At 45.2% G+C, this 20056-nt stretch overlaps 1 protein-coding gene across 1 annotated transcript in view; it reads left to right on the top strand.

Annotated features, from left to right (window-relative positions):
* Positions 1-20056, top strand: part of ATP4A (ATPase H+/K+ transporting subunit alpha) — a 93322-nt gene that overhangs the window by 17005 nt on the left and 56261 nt on the right. Inside the window, exons 9-11 of the mRNA XM_086929960.1 lie at positions 5088-5286; positions 6929-7038; positions 7932-8066. Of these exons, the coding sequence (XP_086786086.1) occupies positions 5088-5286; positions 6929-7038; positions 7932-8066 (444 nt within the window). The remainder of the gene's footprint in view (positions 1-5087; positions 5287-6928; positions 7039-7931; positions 8067-20056) is intronic.

Below are 20056 nucleotides of genomic sequence, written 5' to 3'. Positions count from 1 at the left end.
TTGCATTGTATCACAAGTGGACAAGCATGGGTGTAGTTAATAAAAGTATAGTATACTATAGTATATATTAACTGTACAATACATTACTGACTATGGAGAATATTTAGATGAGATGACATCATTTGATAAGACTCAAATTAGTTCTACTTGACATCCATTTAGGGATTGCTCAACTTCTTGCTAGTTATTTCATAATTGTCCTCCTTCCTCTAGCATTAACTCTAGCTATGCTCTGGGGTTTCTGTTCTTGATTCTGTATATATCTTGTAGTTTCCCTTTGTGCAGATACATGGGCACTTACTAAATCGATGTTCAGTACAGCGTGGTTTCTTGTGCCCCAAGAGGTCCTTTACTCCTCTGTCTTCTTTTCTTCTTTTTATTTATTGTTCTGCATTTCTGTCCTCCTCTTGTGTTTCCTGAAACAACAAGGACATCCTGGCTCTTCCCTCGCCTCTTCTATCACAAGTGCAACCTGTACTTGTTGCATTCGATGCCATAACGTCCATCGAAAATAAACTCATTGTCATTTTTGTCACTACCACTTTCGAAGTTTAAACAAAAGTACGCATGATTTTTTGGCAGTGTCAAGCCTGTTTATTTTCCTTGTCCATTTTGTATCATACTCCTGCAAAGTCACGTCTCTCACCCAGACTCATCCAATTACCCAAACCCATCCAGCTCATCACCCCACTGATTCGTCTCTTCCAACTCATCACCCCATTCGACTCATCCAACTCATCGCCCCATTCGACTCATCCAACTCATCGCCCCATTCATTCTACTTATCCACAGTCCTCTAACAATCCTTGTCACCCCCAGGGGTATCGTAAACCCCTCACTTTAGCAGGTACAGGAGTGGAGTTCTTTATGGACCTTTTCTGTCTGCAAAGGCTCATATTTAACACTTAAGGGATGTGAGGGTTGATGGATGTATGAATGGATGGCTAGACAGGTAAAGATTGAATTATGGATGAAAGAATGAATGGATGACAGAATGGTAAGGTGAAATAGTGGCTATCAGCAAGTGGATGGAAGAGTGAAAAATGACTTGATAGATGTTTGAATTGAAGAGACAAGGGAGCTCTTTTAGGGAGGGTTGGGCTAATTTGCTTGGTGCAATGGTGCCATCAGAGCTTTGGGTTAAAGTGGGGGGGGGGGGTATTTTAATTTTCTGGCTACTACTTTAACAACCCCCTTTAGCATTAAATGAAATGTATCCAATTCATCATTACAGCAGTGCAGCTCAGTCAGACTTATCCAAATTACCACCCTCGTCATTCAACTCATCAAATTGATTGTCCTCCATATCAATACTTGTCATCACACCATTCATTCGACTTCTCTAAACTTATCTACCCAACTACATCATCACCTCAAATCATTCAACTCTTTCAAACTCATGAGATTAATCCCAACTCATCCACAATATTACCCTGTTCGTTCAGCTCATCCAACCCATCATCCTAATCATCTAAACTCTTCCAGCTCATCGTCATACTCTTGAAGTTTTCTCATACTCATTCAGTTCATTATCCCACTCGCTCAACTCATAACCCCATCCATTCAACTCATCAAATCGTTTGCACCCATCCACGTCATTAACCAAAAGCTTTATTCTGTTCCAATTAATCACTCTAGCAGTGCAAATTACTGAAACTCATCCGTCTTATTACCATTGTTATTCAGAGCATTGTTCAAATCTTCAAACGAATCACCCAAACTCTTGCACCCAAATACATCATCACCCCAAACCATTCAACTCATCTAAATTAATCGAATTCATCATCACTCAGCTCATTCACTGCATCACACTGTTCTGTACAACTCAATGCAATACTCATTCTACACATCACCCCACTCTTCACAGTCTTCCAAGCTGACCCAGATTATCACCCTACTCATTCAACACATTGAAACCCACTTAACTCACCACACTGCGCATTCAACTCGTCCAAACTAATGCACCCATCCATCTCATTGCCCCAAATAAGTTAACTCATCCAATGTATTACCACACGATGTGAACGCACAAAAGTCACCCATCACTCTTGTCACTTTGCCAACTCATAGTCCTTCCCAACACCATCCTTCGAAATCATCCAAAATCATCCAACTCATCACATCACTCATTCAAAATATTGAAGTCCATCCAGCTAACCACTCGAAATCTTCAAAGTATCCACACTCATCAAGTTCATCACCACAGCAATACAACTCAACCAAACTCATTCAACTCATCGCCCTAATCGTTCAACTAATCAAACGTATTCCCCTGCTCATTCAGCATATTCATCTCATCACCACACTCATTTAACATCCAACTTACCATCCTGCTGATCAACCTCATTCATACCCACCCAACATGTGCCCTAGTCACTCAACTCATTGCCTAGGTTGTTCAGGTCGTCTAACTCAAACCACTCATGCAAACCTATCAAGCTCATAGTCTCAGTTATGAAACTCATCTAAGAACATCTGTACTCATTTGTAGCAGAGTGGGGGAGATAGTAGGTTTCCACCAAAGAAAACTGTAAGAAAACATGATAACAATTAATGGATTCTAAAGTGCAGTTCTGCTAATGTCACATTTTTACAGGATGTTCTGATGGGTAGCTAATATTCAACAGGTTAAGAAATGCTACATGTAAATAATAGTGATAGTTTTACGTAGCACCAAATGATGTACATGGCCATCAGACAAAGGTGTGCCCAGAAACTTGATGCACAGCAAGGATGTATTTGTGCCACTGGAAAAGGTGAACCTACTGAGGCACCGCGCCCATCAAGAGCCATATGCGAACAGAAATTACAGATGACTCGCATGCAAATGCATGTAACAGGGACTAAAGAGTATGAACAGAAAGATAGCACTAATATATCTAACATATAGTCTACAACACCTAATCAAGGCTAAAACCACCTCGACAATTGTATCTTAGAAAATAAACATGACAGATAATTAAGCAGTAACTGATCTAGCCTATGGAGAGAGTGCATCCCATAATCTAATTATGCAACAACATAGCTGCTAACATGACACTACTTTAGGTCCAGGCGTTAGCCAAGCCACTTTGATTTTTCTAATATTATACGTGTAATATACTTCCTTATCTGGACATTCAGCGTGCCCTCGTCATTCAGTGGCCTGCTTTTGTGTCATTCACATTTTTCTTCTACCCAGTACAGCATAGATCATGGGCAAATGGTCAGTCCACATCAGCCATTGATAACTTCTTTGTGAGTGACAACAAGGAGCATACGGCACACAAAGTAGTTTACTTTAGTGCCCGGGGCTACTATGGCAATGTGTGTTTTTTAGAATAAAACAATATTTTTGCATTTAGTCATTTCTTTTACAAAAAACAACTCCAACTCCAGACCTATTAGCTTAGCTAGTGCCAGGGCTCAATATTCTCTTTCCCTGCCAGTTACATATTGCTGTCGAATAAAACGTGCACATTGCATGTCTGCCTCGAAAGTATTTAAAGCCCTTTTGCCAAGCCAGTGGGGCATTGCCCCATCCAACCCCACAGCGACTCTTCACCTCCAGCATCAAGGGTATTGCCCAATAGCCATTTGAAGCTACTTTGGCACTGTCTAGAGATCACATTGTTTTTATTCTTTACCACACACATTCCTTTCTTTAGCTAAGCTTCACTATTTCCTTTGTCATAATATGGTCTATTAATGCATGTTTCTGTTAGGCTGTGTTTAGCTTTGGATTGGTTCTATTTAGTTAAATAAACAGAGCTAAATATGTTTTAGAATTATTATAAATGCAGTTGCCCTTAAATGCATTACATAAAATTACTCCATGATTGACTATGCCGTGTTTAGCTGTATGTTAGGTCTTATTAGTATCATTATGATAGCTTTAGTTAAGTTGAACCTTTGACGCTTTTAGTGTGTTCTGCTATATTTCTGGTTAGTTCTGTTACGCCCTTTCATATTAAACTATCAGACTTTGGTGTAAAGCAGCGTTCATGCCTCGTTCAGATGTGGGGTGACTTTGGGGTTCCCCATGGCAGAGACTCAATCAAGTCCCCATGGATGAAGTGTCCACCGACTGCCCATCACCTACTGGGTTGCTGGCTTCAGCGAAGCAATATAGGAGGATTCCTAGAATCGCATGCAAGGCTTGCCCTCCTGTGCTAATTCCCTGTGTCCTCGACTAGGACATGGTGTGGTCTGTTTGTCCCAGACTGCCCACACTCTTGACGCTTTGGCTACTGTGACAGATAAAGCTGCTTTGCCAAGATAACCAAACAATGGCCACCGTTTCCAATGAGAAAACTCCCTGCACATCAATGCCATTGGTTTTTTGATTTGCAAAAATAAAACCAAGCTTTGAGTTTGGTTCTGAAAAACAAAAAACACAGGGCTGATTGGCAGGCAAGCAGTGCTGCCGGTAGGAACTTAGACGAAAGTGCCTCTGAAGCACCCCTGGAAGCACTTGAGGCAACACATGAACACGGTGTTGGCAGGTTTCTCGAAGGAGTGTGGTTTTCCACAGGGAGGCAGGAGGCATTGATCTCTGGTTACCTGGCGGGTTGCTCACCAAACTCTAACTGACCATCTATGTTTATTGTATTTTTTACATATGTTTAGTAACTGTTACTCCTACTCAGTTGCTATGTCACATTTACTGTTGTTGTTTGCCTAATTTTATTAAGTGACATTTAGCATTTGTTAGCTTAGCTGCATTTACAATCCAAGCTATTGAGAGGTGCTGTTCTGTTTGTAGATCTCAAAATGTGTCCGACATTGGAGGCAAGAAATGTGTGACTTGTAGTAAATCCATATTGCTGGGATTGTAAATAATATAGATATTGAACAATGAAAGGAACCTTATCTTAACACAACCTCTAAAAAACTGATAAGAAAATCAGGTGTTTACAAGGTCATTGTCCACAACACGCTTCGTATTTGCAGTAGGGTTAATGGTGTGCATGCAAGGTGTGCCCTCCTGTGCTAACATTAGATATTTACCCATGTCCTTGAACAAAGCTCAACTATAGTGATGGAAATCTGACATTGTACGTGGTGCCACTTGGATCTGACTTTTACACGTCTCTTTATCTTGCCAGGTCTGTTTGTCCCTGACTGCCAAGCGCTTGGCTCGAAAGAACTGCGTGGTGAAGAATCTGGAAGCCGTGGAAACTTTGGGGTCCACGTCGGTCATCTGTTCAGACAAGACTGGCACCCTCACGCAGAACCGGATGACAGTCGCTCATCTGTGGTTTGACAACCAGATACACACAGCTGATACCACAGAGGATCAGTCAGGTGAAGACATCGACTAACGTGGTTTCCTCCTTACCACCTGTCGCTTTAATTATTTGTCTTGCTATACACTATATTTTTCTCATTTGGTTGATCTTTTGCACCAGGTCCTACATCACCTTTCTCTTGTTTTTACTTCCCTATTCCCAGTCTCCCAGCCTACTCTTTTTACTTATTCCACATTCCTTGTGCACAGCCTCCATCTTTCTTCAGGTCCCTCTTGCTCTTCTCAAACTTATTCCTCTTCCAGTGTAGTTCTTCCTTCAGTCTCAGTCATTTTCCTCTGCTGTTCTTCATGTTTTTCTCTGTTTCCAACAGGCACTTCTCCACCTCTTTAAACTCTCCTCACAGTAGCTCTTTCCTTTGTTTTGATGTAGCTTGTGTCCATCCTCACGCCAAACCCTTCTTCCTTTAACTCTTGCTATGCACTATAACATCTGCCTCCATGCTCCTTTGCTCTGCCTTCACTCTGTCTAGCTTTCACCCCTCCAACTCCTTGAGCTACTACTTCCCACATATTTTCTTCTATTAGGCTCCCTGTCTCAGGCGTGTTGATAAACACTACAGTTCATCTGGAACAGCATGTGTGGTCACATACCGTAGATTATCATCTCTGCATTGGCATTTGATTGACGTATTGAGGTTTCAGAGGGATTCCTGGGAACATTCTGAATGGAAGAGGTCCTTTTGTGTTGTAAAACATTCTTGAAAGAAGAAAGGATGTGATTGGTTGTTGCCAGTTGTGGGGATTAGAAGGCTTTCAGTAACATCTTCAGGGGTACCACAGACAGGTGTGCTTGTACTGTGATGCGCCAAGTATCCCAGAACAAACATGGCATGCTAGTCTTCTTGTGAGTGAAGATGGGTGCTCGTTTGTTAGATAAGATGTGTGCCACTTGAAAGGGTTATGTATGTTACACAAAGCCGGTGTGCCGGAGAGCAGTAGAAAAGAGCTCAACACATAGGCTGAAAGTTTTGGGTCTGCTTAGAAGACCCTCTGGCCGAGTTGGAGAAAGATGGATAACCGTTTATCAACAACCATAGATTTGTTGGTTGAGTATAGTGATTTGTACTGAGATGCTAGGGTACTTCCACTGCTGCCGGACAAGCAATTTGATGTGTACTTGGCATACAAGTGAAATTGTGAGGTTCCACTGAGGTACCGCGGCAACCATTACGGGCAGGCCCATTTATTCAATACACGCAACAAGATTTGAATGGATTAAGAAGGATGTGTACTCTGAATTGGGACAGAGCAGGTGATATATTTGGCTAGTTCCTTTTGCCCCCATTTTTCGAGACTTAGACACCAATGTTAGATCTTAATTTTAAGAAGGCAAACTATAGGTGTAATGTTGGCCACGTGAGCTCTCCACAGCAAAAGGTGTGTGAGGAATTATGTGCTTTTGTGGAATCTGCATGTAGGTTTTGGCCTGTACATTCTAGACAATTGCAGGGATGAGCGTGAACCAGGAAATACCATGACACCGCCAAGGGTGGGCAGGATCTCCTTTCACTCTGAACTATATCTCTTGTTGTGAAATATTCAGTAACACTTCAACAGATAATTTGCTGCTAGGAGAGAGTTTGAGGTGATGCACTCGTATTTTAGGATTTCATGCATGACATCTTTTTTCTACTACAGGGCAGAGCTTTGACCAGACATCGGATACCTGGAGAGCGCTGTCCAGGATTGTGAGCCTTTGTAACCGTGCAACGTTCAAACCTGGCCAGGACAACATGCCAATACCAAAGGTAAGGAGTGTGGCCATACTGTCTGAATAGACTGTAGTGTTTCCATGACACTGTCTCTTACTTTGGGCAGGCCAATTAACAAAACCACAGAGTATTAAAGAAACACATATCCATGCACAACAATGCACACATGCCAATGTGGGGTCGAATATAATTTTCTACTGTGCCAATTAAGTCCAGGTAGAAATGCTAATAATTAGTAGAAGATACTGAGCAACTAACAAGTAGTGGACAAAGGGCACTCTTAATCAACCAACTTGGATTTGTACAGTGTGGCTCATCACCCGTGAAGGTATCCAGGCGCTCGGTTCTTGCTGAGATCTGCTGACGAGCCAGGTCTTGAGTCCATTTCTAATTTCAGGCAGAGGGGATGATGTTTGGATGTGCCTCCTAAAGGCTGCGCTATTTATTTGAGTGGCTATGGAATACAGTGTGATACTGAATTTGTAGGCACATGGATACATGGGTTGGGTTTAGAATACAATCCATATCCAATAAGAGTTCCTGCAACATTGAAGTATCAACTTAATCCAATTTGCAAATTCTAGTGGAACTGTCCTCAAGCAAAAGTCTAGCTGGCTTAATGATTTGAGCACTCATCCCAGGCACGACAGCAGAGTATCACGGGTCAATCTCAAATCAGTATTGTCTGTGGCCAGCTTTAGACTGACCAGTTAAACCTTGTATTTCCTTTCACATTAGTAAGAGATGTCTTCTTCAGGAACTCAAGAAGACATGTGCCACTGAGTAATTGGGTGGAGTCCACATGTATCCAACATCACATCTTACATTTTAAACACCACTTACTACAGAGATCACTTTGCATTCATGTCTATGCATGATATGATGCTTTCTTTTAACCATGCCTCTGGTTATCTCTTTCCATGTGGCAGAGAATCGTTATTGGAGATGCTTCTGAAACTGCACTACTTAAATTCTCAGAACTTACCATTGGAAATGTCATTGAATATCGTGATCGCTTCAGGAAGGCTTCTGAAATGCCTTTCAATTCCACCAACAAGTTCCAGGTAAGATGTAATTAGAGGCTATCCACTGATGGTAATCGTCTTTCCATGTAAATGGCAAGCACTATGTCCTCATAAGTTAATATCCAAAGACAGTCAGAGCATCACATTACCAAAAATCCCACATAAAACATCCTTTGGCATTCAAGGGTACGTTTTGTAAAGTAAATAAATGTATTACTCTCCATCAACAACAGTCCAAATGTGCATTCCCTCCAGCTTACCCATCTTCATGAGAAGGGGGTAATTGTGGTACATGTCTGCATCTGATTGGACCATTCGTGGAAGAGGGTGGTGAGCCCAGTGTCAGTAACAATCAAAAAAAGTTAATTATTGTCCTTTTAGCAATATAGTAAATACAGTGAGGAAGTACAACTGTCCCAGGCTGGAGTTGAGGGAGTATATTTTCCCAGTGTGGTATGACTCTAGACTAGCTCTGTAACATCCGGGTGGACCTCATTCACTTGGAAGGAATCGCGCAGAAGGAATCCACTCATGTTAGAATTGGTTTAAGAGCCACAGGACACTTAAGGATTCGAAACAGTTGGAACTGGGCCTTCAAATGCCCTGGTGCTGACCTACTATGCGGTCCAAAAAGCTCCCATTAACTGGGGATTCGCAGTGGGAAGGGGGGAGGGTAGGCGATCCTGAATCACTACTCACATATTGAAAAGCTGACAGGGGTACCTCTCTCTGGGGTGCCATTGGAGATGGTGTAAAAAAAGAGTTCTGAGTACCAACTATATCAAGGAGTAGGATGGGGCATTTCAGTACATTGATGGATGGAGGAGATGTCATACCCAAAATGACCCATATATAGACAGGAAAAGGCCTTTCCTACGCGGGCTGAACCACGCGTGCTGTTTCCCCGCAAGCTAAACCACGCTTGCCTTAACCATGCATGTGCCTTAACCACGCATGTGCATCATTAAGTAAGTATGCAGTCTAGCTGTCCGGATGGGTGGGGACACTGAGAGTACGCATCGGGAGAGGAAGCGTCGGAACGGGAAGCTTCTGACATGGACAGGTAAATTGGGCTTGGTCAGTTTTAAAGGGTTGGGAGTCGGTTTTAGGGCTTAGGGCGGGAGTGGGGCTGGGGTAGTGGCGAACTTAACCATGCATATCCCCTTACCAATCATGCTTTTACATCGAAATTGCGTGGTAAAGGCATGTGCGGTAAAGGAATGCGTGGTTAAGACACATTCATGGTTCGGGCTGTATTGTAGAGGCACGCGTGGTTTTGCCATGCGTGCCTCTGTCATACAACCATATCCAGACAGCTCATTATTCACATGTGTGGAGGCACAGGCATTACTCCAAACTGACCAAAAAAGCATGCGGTGTATGGATTGAATCCCCGGGGTCTACTAGACCATCACATACACTAGGAGCCATCTTGGCAATGGGAGAAGGGCACAGATTAGCATCCCAGTTGCACAGAGCCTTGACTGTGGATTAAGTAAACAAAAATGGCAAAGTGACATCCAGGAGCCTATAAGAGACAGGGAATGGGAACTGGCCTCTGCTCAAGTATTAACCAATGGCAGATTAAAAAGTAGCACAGTTCTATTACCTACACTGCACATACATGACGCCTGTTAATAAAAAGTATTCAGAAAGGTCCTCAGCTTGTCCGAAATGTGGGGAATATGGAGGTATATTTATGCTATAACGGGGGTTACCAGCAGTGTGCATAATTAGCAATGCCTCCTTAATATTCTACCAAGATCAAAAAAGTGGAAAACAAAGTATAACGTTTTTTTTTATTGCATACAGCTTATGCAGTACACTAGGGCCATAACATGGCTACAGGTATAGTTGATGTAAAAAGAGTTAAAGACAAAGAAAGAACAAACGAAGAAAGAGAACAACTAAAAAACAAACATCTCCTGCAGTACAGTATATCAGTTTCACATTTAGTGCTGTTATCCACCAGAGTGAGCGTGCCTGGCATTAAGGGTTTCAACTGGTAATGGCTTCCTGAATGGGGGGTATCTATGCCATCTCTGGGTGATCGAGTAAATATGCAGTCAGCAGCGCCCAGAAATCCTGCGGCCTAGAGGCTATAGGCAGTTCATCTGCATATATGTTTAATTGGTCCTGCAATGAACTATCTCCTTCAAGCACTGCGTCACCCTGGGAGACGTCTTCTCTCCAGTGTCGGATTGGTAACACGGGCACTCGGGCAATTCCCGAGGGGCCGATATCCGAATTCCAGCTGTGGCTGCTTTTTTGAGCAGCCTGGGGGTCGAGTTGGGCGGTTTCTGTGTTGTTCGATGCTGCTAGCAGCCCAGAGGGTGCCTGGGTGGCCTTTCTGGGGGTGATGGGCGTCTATTACCTCCCTTTTATCAAACAGAGGTGTCACTCCCTTACTCTCGCTGGGCTGGCAATTAATATATGCATATTGAGCGTAAGGGGGCTGAGCAAAAGTAGCCTCACTTGTTTTCAGGTGTTTCACAAGTGTAAACTAATCTGTGCTTTTTTTTAAACCCCCCCTTTTTTAAATAAAATTTCGCCAAAGCAGTTTTTTGCAGAAAGGCAATATGCAAATGTAGACCACTTTTTTTAAGCGTGCCCGGGCAGATTTTTAATCCCAATCCAATCCTGCTTCTCTCCCTAGTGCTTCGCCACTAACCGCTTCGCCGGTAGTGTCGTGACAGCCACTAGTTTCCTTTTGCATGGTTTGAGAGGGCTGACTAGGCCCAATAAACAGATGTGTGGAGTGCAGGCTACATTTTTCAGTACCATTTGTGTTATGGTAGCCCAAAAGGCGTAAACGGGTTTACATTCGCAAGCTAAATGTACAAAATCAGCCATATCCTCGACACATCGCACACACTGAGAATCCAGATGTAACGCATATTTCTGTAGTTTACCAGGGGTACAGTACATTTGTTGCAAAGACTTAAAATGTATTATGCGGAGATTGCAATTGGCAGTATGTTGCCCAGTTAATGCGCAGCATTCCTCCCAAGCCAGTGGAACTTGTATCCTACTGTTCCACCTGTCCCGGGCTGCTGAGCCAGTCACAACATTTTCTTTTTGGGATACATTATATAATGTAGTTATTAACCCTTTACTTTCTGCTGATGTTAATTCCACCTGCAGCACTTTTAGCATCTCAGGCTCCTTCGAAATTTCATGATACATTGATGGGACAGCCATGCGCAGTCTAGTGTCCATGAACCCCAGCATTGTTGTATAAGGTCGCCTGCAGGGAATGCATCCCGTGTCGGGAACTGGCCATTGGTAGACAATCCCCCAGCACGGTGACGCCTGCAGCGGCGAGGATTGTTAACGCCCCAAAGTATAACGTTAAAACCCTGGATGTCCTGCTTCTGAGGAGATGAATAGCCATCTACTGGATGCACTCCCGAAGCTCCATAGAGGGGAGCTGGCTGAGGGAACTCAAAGCATGGGCGTTAGATGAAGAGGTGAAAATGAGTCCCAGTGGAACAGAGGGAGCAACAGAAGAGGATATGGCACAAAGGGAAGCGATGCTGCGAGGTTGAGTAGGTCCCTAGCAAATGATGGGAGACCGGGATGTATAGCACTTCCACCAGTGAGTTGGTCCAAAAGAAGAGGGCAACTGACGATCCTCGCACTCAGGTGTTGTCAGAGACCCCGACATATAGTTCTGAATAAGCTCGCTAGGGATAGAGTCAAGATAGAAGTTAGAGGTTACTGCTGGCTAAGAGAACACCCTCCACCAGGGCAGGCTGAGTTAGCAAGATTGGTAGTACCCCATACTTGGATATGTGAATTTATTACAAGATCAATGTACTATGATGCTTAATTCCCTGGGGCTATGGGTAAGATGTACTTTGGAATGGTGAAACAATATGTGTGCGATGGTCTGTATTGATTTCTTTCCCTATATTATGCAACATATTAAATAAAGTGTTGCACTTTTAGCACTTGATTCTCATGGACGCGAGGCAAGAAGTCTTACAGAGGTGGTGTGGACGTGGGGGGGGGGTGGTACAGACTCAAAGTTCATTAAGTCACAAAGTTTCTCATCAATTGCCCAGCCAGAAGTTTGTCTTAAATAAGAGAAGGTAATTTATTCACTTAATATTATTATTATAATTAAGCTTGTAAAGCGCTCAGCTACCCGTAGGTTTCCCGGTGCTAAAACCAAAGATGAGAGGGGAAGGCAGAAGAAGACTGTTAGATGTTAAATAACCAAGTTTTTGCCTGTCTGCGAAACCTAAGGTAATTGGGTTCAGTTCGTAACTGAAGAGGTAGAGAATTCCAGAGAGAGGGGGCAAGCCAGGCGAAAGAGCGGCCACCCATTCTGGCTTTTTTAATTCTAGGAACAGAAAATAAGTGTTGGCTAGATGATCGCAGATTGCGAGGAGGGCAGTATTGTTGTATCAAGGAATTGAGGTAAGGTGGGGCTAGGCCAGAATTTATTCTGTGCATAATGCAGAGGGCCTTGAATTTTGTCCGGTTTTCAATACGGAGCCAATGCAGAGTGCGTAGGGAATTGGAGGTAGGGGATGTAGCGGGTAATTTGCAAAGTAGGCGCGCTGCCATGTTCTGGACAGTCTGCAGTTTACGGATCACCTCTTTACTGGCTCCCAGGAGAAGGATGTTCCCGTAGTCCAGTCTAGAGGTGATTAAGGCCTGGACCACGGTTTTCTGAGTGTCCAGGGGAAGCATCCATATGATTTTGCGCAACCACTTAATGATAGTGATACAAGTGGAGGAAGTTTTGATCACATGGTTCTTCATGGATAATTGGTCGTCAAAAATGACGCCACGGTTGCGAGCTGTTTTAGAAGGGTGGGTAAAGTGCCCATTTGAGAGGGCCAGTGTTGGGGTCCCCATAGGGTGGTGTTATGGCCAAACAGAAGAAGTTCTGTTTTACCCCCGTTCAGTTGCAGTTTGTTGTCCAGCATCCATGCTGCGATGTTGCTCAGTCCTGTACAGAGGGAGGAGGAGGGAGAGTGAGAATCAGAGGAAAGGGAGTAGATGACCTGGGTATCATCGGCGTACGAGTATATGGTGAGCCCAGCTTGCTCCGCAATAGTCGCCAGGGGTCTGATATATAAATTGAAGAGCAAGGGGCTCAAGATGGAACCCTGTGGAACACCGTACGCCGATGTGAGGGTTTGAGAGGCAGATGAAGAAGAAAAAACCTGAAAGGTGCGATTTGAGAGAAAACTAATAAACCAGTTGAGAGCTGTGCCGGTGATGCCAGAAGATCTAAGGGCGTTGATGAGAATGGGATGGGAAACCGTATCAAATGCGGCACTCAAATCAAGCAAAATGAGTGCCACGGTTTCCCCCTTATCTACTCGGGATCGGATGTTTTCAGAGACCCCTAATAGAGTGGTTTCAGTTGAGAAGCCAGATCTAAAACCGGATTGAGATGGATGTAGGATTCCGTTCGCTTCAATATGGGCAGACAGTTGGGAATTGATGTGTTTTTCCATGATTTTCGAAAAGACCGGAAGAAGAGAAATAGGGCGAAAATTAGAAGGAATGCTAGGGTCAGCATTTGCCTTTTTTAGCAGAGGCACTATCATTGCATGTTTCCATGCAGAGGGTACTGTAGCTTCTCTAAGTGAGGCATTGAGAAGATCCACAATAAGTGCAAGGGAAGAGCAGTCCAACCTTTTTAATATTTGGGGGGGAAGAGGGTCCAATGGGAAACCAGATTTAATTTTGCCGATAATATCAGAGAGAGTTGTGATGTTAAACGGATCCCAAGTATCGATCAGCTGGAAAGCAGTAGAACAGGTTTCCCGTGGGGATTTGGAGTCATCGGGGATAGTGGGTTTGGGCAAGATGGGGTGGGTAGGCTGGACAGGAGTATGGGACTTGTCCTCTGGGGTCATAGGGTCTGGAGCTGGGATATGGGCAGGTGGATGTGACGGAGAAGGGGGGGGGAAGTTTCACAAAATTGGAATAAATGGAGTCAATTTTGGCGATAAAAAATTCAGCCAATGAATTGCATTGTACAGTATCTAGACATGGTGGTTTGGGCTGACACAACGCGCCTGATAGCTTCTGTACTACCTTGAAAAGTGCTTTGGGTCGGTTTTTTGCTTCAAGGATGGTTGTGTTGACATGTTCAACTTTAGCAATTTTACATAAAGAGTGGTATTTAGTTAAAGCAGCTTTGTAAGTTTGCTTGGCGCAAAGGTCATATTTTATGCGCCATTTGCGCTCAAGGTTTTTGCAGGTGTTTTTTTCTTTTTTTAAGGCATCTGTAAACCAGGGTGCAGGCGGGTGGTGAAAATTGTGCTTTTGCATGCGTTGGGGTAGGCATGCATCGGCAGCCTGTGCTAGCCAGACATTTATTGCCTCAGTTGCTTCAGTGCTAGTGACTTCCATAAAAGGTCTAGTATTCTCCAGATGGGAGTTGAGTACATTAATGTCTAGTTTGTTCCAATTTCTGGATAGTCTAGATTCAGTAGGGTTAGAGGAGGTATTAGGTAGGCGACCAATGGTAATAGTGAAAGTCACCATATGGTGGTCAGACCATATAATGGGTAAGGGGGGCTCACAGTCGATGGTTTCTAGATTAGAGAGAATGGGGTCCAGAAGGTTCCCAGCTTTATGAGTTGGTCCAGAATTATGTAGAATAATATTAAGAGCGGCCAGGTCCTGTAAAAGGTTGCTGCTGGTGGAGCAGCAGGGATTATTCAGATGTAGATTGATGCAGATGTACATTTCACGCTCACCTGACCCCACCTTCTCTCAGGCAGCTATGAAACGAGATAACAGCTCCAGGTGTCACTTGAACAGGGACGCAGGCGAGAGTACAATGGGGATACTACAGTTGTTCCTAGAGCCCACGGTTCATATCCTCAGACCACAGCATTCTTAAATGGGGAAAAGATCACAGGGACACACTTTCACTGTGCTGTTCGTCCTCCAGTGAGAAGTCCTGAAACTTTGCCTTTCAGCCGACATTCTAAAAAATGTTTACAGAATTTGTGGATTCTACTGGCACATTTGCTGGACTGGCTGTTCTACTTTTTTAAGGTGAGCCCTGCTCTGCGAGGCATGCTGTATTCAGGTATGGACTTGAAGCTCTGCCCACTCTCCGCCCATGTTTTCAAATGGCTCCTGTTACCGTCTTTTCTAAATAGTTGCTTCTGATTCATTAATAGGCTTGTTATTCCATCCTTAGCACCTTGTCTGCATTTGTAACCTACTCACACCGAGAGGGGTAGAGAGGAAACCGAAGTGATAACCATGCAGTGGCACAAGTTGTGTTAATGAAAACTGCCCTCACTCACACGCAAATGTGTGTGACATGCTTCATCATCGGGTCTGCTTACAAAACACCCCGACGTAGCCATGCACAGAATGGAGCATAGGGAGGGGGGGGGGGGGGGAGACAAACAACATTAAAATAAATCAAAATGGTGTATACAAAGTGCTACCACCAGCGACTGGGGACAGTGATAGAAACAAGTGCAGTGAAAAGAGATGTTCAAACTGGCTCGTGGGAAACATATCGATCACCTTCATTCCAGGGTCCCACGGTCAGGATTAAAATAGTAAAGGATGGGCGTGTTAGAGAGATTACTAGGTACTTACAACACACCTCATTACACTGCCAATGTCAACATTTTTCGACCGTGTTAATATGCCCACAATAGAGGGTCACGTCGGTCTTCCTCAGGACTTCTATCAGTCCCAGTCAAGCTCCCCCATTACCTTAGTCTGGTCAATTACCAGGGTTCTGAGCCTAGAGCAATCCCAACGTGGGGAGGCAGTTCCCCTAGTATGGGATGCAAATACTGAAAGATAAAACATATATGTCATGAGGTGACCAATAGATTCTGGTGGTTTCCATCCTATCCATCGAGTTCTGTGTCAACAGACGTCCCCCCATGCAGACATCATACTCTAGGCTATATGCGTGTTAGACCTGGTATCCTTAGCGTGGTTTCCCCCTGTCTTTTTGCCTCTACCTCCTGTATTTTTGATGCTGTGCTGGATTTCATTTTTTCTGGTTTAGATGCTTTGGACACTCTGCCACCGCTGATCAGTGCCAGAGTGTAAGTGCTCCCTGTGTAAATTGTTATTGTGATTGGATATACATGATTGGCATATTTGTTTCACCAAGAAGTCCCTAGTAAATTGCACTGGGTGTGCCAGGGCTGGTAATGACAAATGCTACTAGTGGGCCTGCAGCACTGATTGTGCCACCCACATGAGTAGCCCTAAAGTGGTGTCTCAGGCCTGCCACCGCAGTGCCTGTGTGAAGTCTGTGAACTGCCATGTCCTCCTGGTCAGTGTCCCCACTGACCAGGCCTAACCCTTCCCTTTCTGTGCACATTGGTCACCCCTATGGAAGGCCCAAGGTACCCCCTTGGGCAGGGTGCAGTGTATGTGAAAGGTAGAGCATGTACTTGTGCAGGTGACATGCTCTGGAGGTGAACTGCAGCCATTTTCGTTTTTCACTGCTGCAAGGCTATCTTGCTCCACGGGCTATCATGGGGGATGCTGGCTACAGTGGCTACCAGCATATCTTCCCATAGGAACAGGATAGGACATAAAAGTCTGGTATCCCTGAACTCAGAATTTAATAACACATCTTTTAGGAAAGGTTGTTTTTAGGTCGAGCAGAGTCTGCTCGAGACCTATTTTTGCCCGTATTTGGGAATGTAGACACGAGAGGGGCACGAGCGCAGATTTCACCTCGTGGGCGCGCACGGCGCCGTGCCCATCTCGTGCCTCATATTCCCGTGCGCAAACACACACACACAGCCACACTCACGCCTGCGCACATACACAGCCACACGCATACACACACTGCATACACACGCACACACACTGCATACACACACGCACCCCCCCGTCGCCGCCGCACCTACACACACACTAGCGCACCTACACACACACAGAGACCCCCCACACACACACCAGCGCACCTACACACACGCACACAGAGACCCCCTCCCCCCGCCGCCACCGCACACATACACACACACAAGCGCACCCCCCACCCCCCTACAACTAAGCCCCACTTACCGCCATTCGGGACTTCTGTAGCTGGGGCTCTCCCTCGGGCATGGGAGCCCCGCTCTCAGGCACTCAGTGGGCACGTGCGCAGGACTTCCGAAGACAGAAGTCCCGCCCAAAGGAACTGGCTCAAACGCGCATGCGCAGTGACCAGACGCTCCAGCCAAAGCAGCTCTGCGCCTCCTCGCACCTGGCCCATACGAAACTTGGGAGGCTACAATAACCTTTCCCAGTCTCCCCTGGCACCCCCTATATTCACCCGTTAGTTCTGCTGGAACTGTACCACGGCCCTCAGGCCTCGCGAAAGTGCCGCGACTACCTACGCTCTGAGCACACACTGGACCTATAATGGCCCTGCAGACTGCGGCCCAGCTCAATCCAAGATCCACATTGTAAGCACAAATCCCCTACGCCCTCTTTCCAATTACAGACGAAAAGAAGAGCAGCAGAAACAGGAGCTAGACCTTGGTACATATCAGGCCACGCAGTACAAAGGGACGGAACTCAACCAACAAACCCACGCAAAAGCAAGCGACCAACAACACGCTATCATTATTGTGAAAACAGCAAACAGACAGGGCGAACACCGCAACCTGCGGGTAAAGAAGTACGCCGAAACTAGCTTCCTTACCCCGCTGTGAATTAATAACCCGGTTACCTGACGGGTGGGCAGCCACCACAATACTGCCCCCCCCCCCCGTCACCATTGGAGCTGTCTTACAGCGACAGGGTTTCACGTTTTATCTGAAATGTCTCCTTAGAAAAAAAAAACACATCTGTAGTGGACCAGAGGCGTGATACGCCCACTGCGGAGATGTTTGTGGTCACACCTCCAGGCTCCAAACCTTTAAAACACATGTGTGGGGGACTTTCAGCCACAGGTTCCAATGCAGGTAAAACATCTGAGCCGGTAGTCCCATCTACAGTGTGCAAGTAGCATGTTACAATGCGAGTCACTGCTCAAAGTTTCATCTTTCCTCAGTTGATAAAATAAGCACTACTGCGTTGATTGGTAGAACTGGTGGCTATACACTATTTACGAAGGTTAGGTAGGAAACTGCGAAATCGGCGGCAGTGGCTCGCGCAGAATCAGTTTTTTAGGTGTATCTATATTATTTTGATATATTATGTTGAGTCAAAAAATCGAAAATAAACACTTTTTCCTATAAATGCATTTCTCTACCTACCAGCAAGCAAGCAGTTGTTTTCCAGTCTCTGTCACCGTGTTCATATAGGGCAGTCGTAACCTATGTAAAACCATTGATTTTATTTTTGTTTAAATGTAAATCATTCCATGTCAAGCCATGTGCTTCCAGCCTGCAGGCTGCTGCACCGCTCTGCGACCAGACATTTGAAGCCCATGTTTTGGGCCAAGCAGTACCCCGTCACATATAAACACAGCCACGTGTATTGGAAATAGATAAAACAACAGAATGCGTCTTGTGACCCTAGAACTGGATGTACAGACGATTCAAGGGCTTCCAAGGGGTTTATAATCCTGCAGTGCCTGTCTAAATCTAGCTGCTATGAAGTGCATTTGCGTCATTCAAGCTGAAGTAACCAGGGCCTTCCACACATTGGACACTGCGCTGCCTCACACACACTGCGCTGCCTCACACACACACACACTGCGCTGCCTCACACACACACTGCGCTGCCTCACACACACACTGTGCTGCCTCACATACACACTGCCCTCTCTCACACACACTGCGCTGCCTCACACACACACTGCGCTGCCTCACACACACACACTGCGCTGCCTCACACACACACTGCGCTGCCTCACACACACACTGCGCTGCCCTCCCTCACACACACTGCGCTGCCCTCCCTCACACACACACCGCTGCCTCTCACACACCGCGCTGCCTCTCATACACACACACTGCGCTGCCTCACACACACACACGGCGCTGCCTCACACACACACACTGCGCTGCCTCACACACACACTGCGCTGCCTCACACACACACACTGTGCTGCCTCACACACACACACTGCACTGCCTCACACACACACACTGCACTGCCTCACACAAACACACACTGCGCTGCCTCACACACACTGCCTCGCACACACACACTGCGCTGCCTCACACACACACACTGCGCTGCCTCACACACACACTGCGCTGCCTCACACACAGACACACTGCGCTGCCTCACAAACACAGTACGAAGTCACACACTGCTGTGTGTCACTCACACTGTCCTATCACACACACTGCACTGTTACACACACACTGCCCTGTGACACACATACTGCACTGCCTCACACACACACTGCGCTGCATCACGCACACACTGCCCTGCTACACATTGCACTGCCTCACACACACTGCGCTGCCTCACACACACTGCGCTGCAATACAATTAACATAATCTTCACAATTTTTTTTTACAAAAGTTTAAGCTATTGCTATTATAAATTACAATTACTTTTATTTAAGTATTAATTATTAAAAAATGTAAAAGCCATTGTTATTTGAAATATCAATACATCTAAGTCACGTAAATACAACACATATTGCATTACAAATGATATAGGTGTCACATTTGCAAAAGTTAGAACTATTGGCATTGTAAATGACAAAGCTATTAAGTTTGCTATTTTCAAAACCAACACATAAATAAAAAAATGTGTCATTTACAATACCAATAGCTCAAACTTTCCTAATGCAAGACCTATTGCATTGCAAATGCTTGTTAAATCCTGCATTTGAGAACAGCACTTTTAGAAAGCTTCTGTTCTCTTGTCTGGCCTTTCTGTGTGTCTCCGCAGCCTTCGACACAGTCTGTCATAGCACCCTTTTACAGCGCCTCAGAAACGTCGGAATCCAAGGAAAAGCACTGGAATGGATCACCTCGTTCCTCACCGGAAGAACCCAGAGAGTCCGCCTCCCACCATTCAAGTCAGAGGCCACTGAAGTAATCTGCGGCGTACCACAAGGATCCTCACTCAGCCCCACCCTCTTCAACGTATATATGAGCCCCCTCGC

The sequence above is a fragment of the Lissotriton vulgaris genome, chromosome 7 (genome assembly GCF_964263255.1).
Source record: "Lissotriton vulgaris chromosome 7, aLisVul1.2, whole genome shotgun sequence".
Classification (NCBI taxonomy): domain Eukaryota; kingdom Metazoa; phylum Chordata; class Amphibia; order Caudata; family Salamandridae; genus Lissotriton; species Lissotriton vulgaris.
Note: the sequence above shows the minus strand (reverse complement) of the source record. Positions and strands in the feature narration are given on the sequence as shown.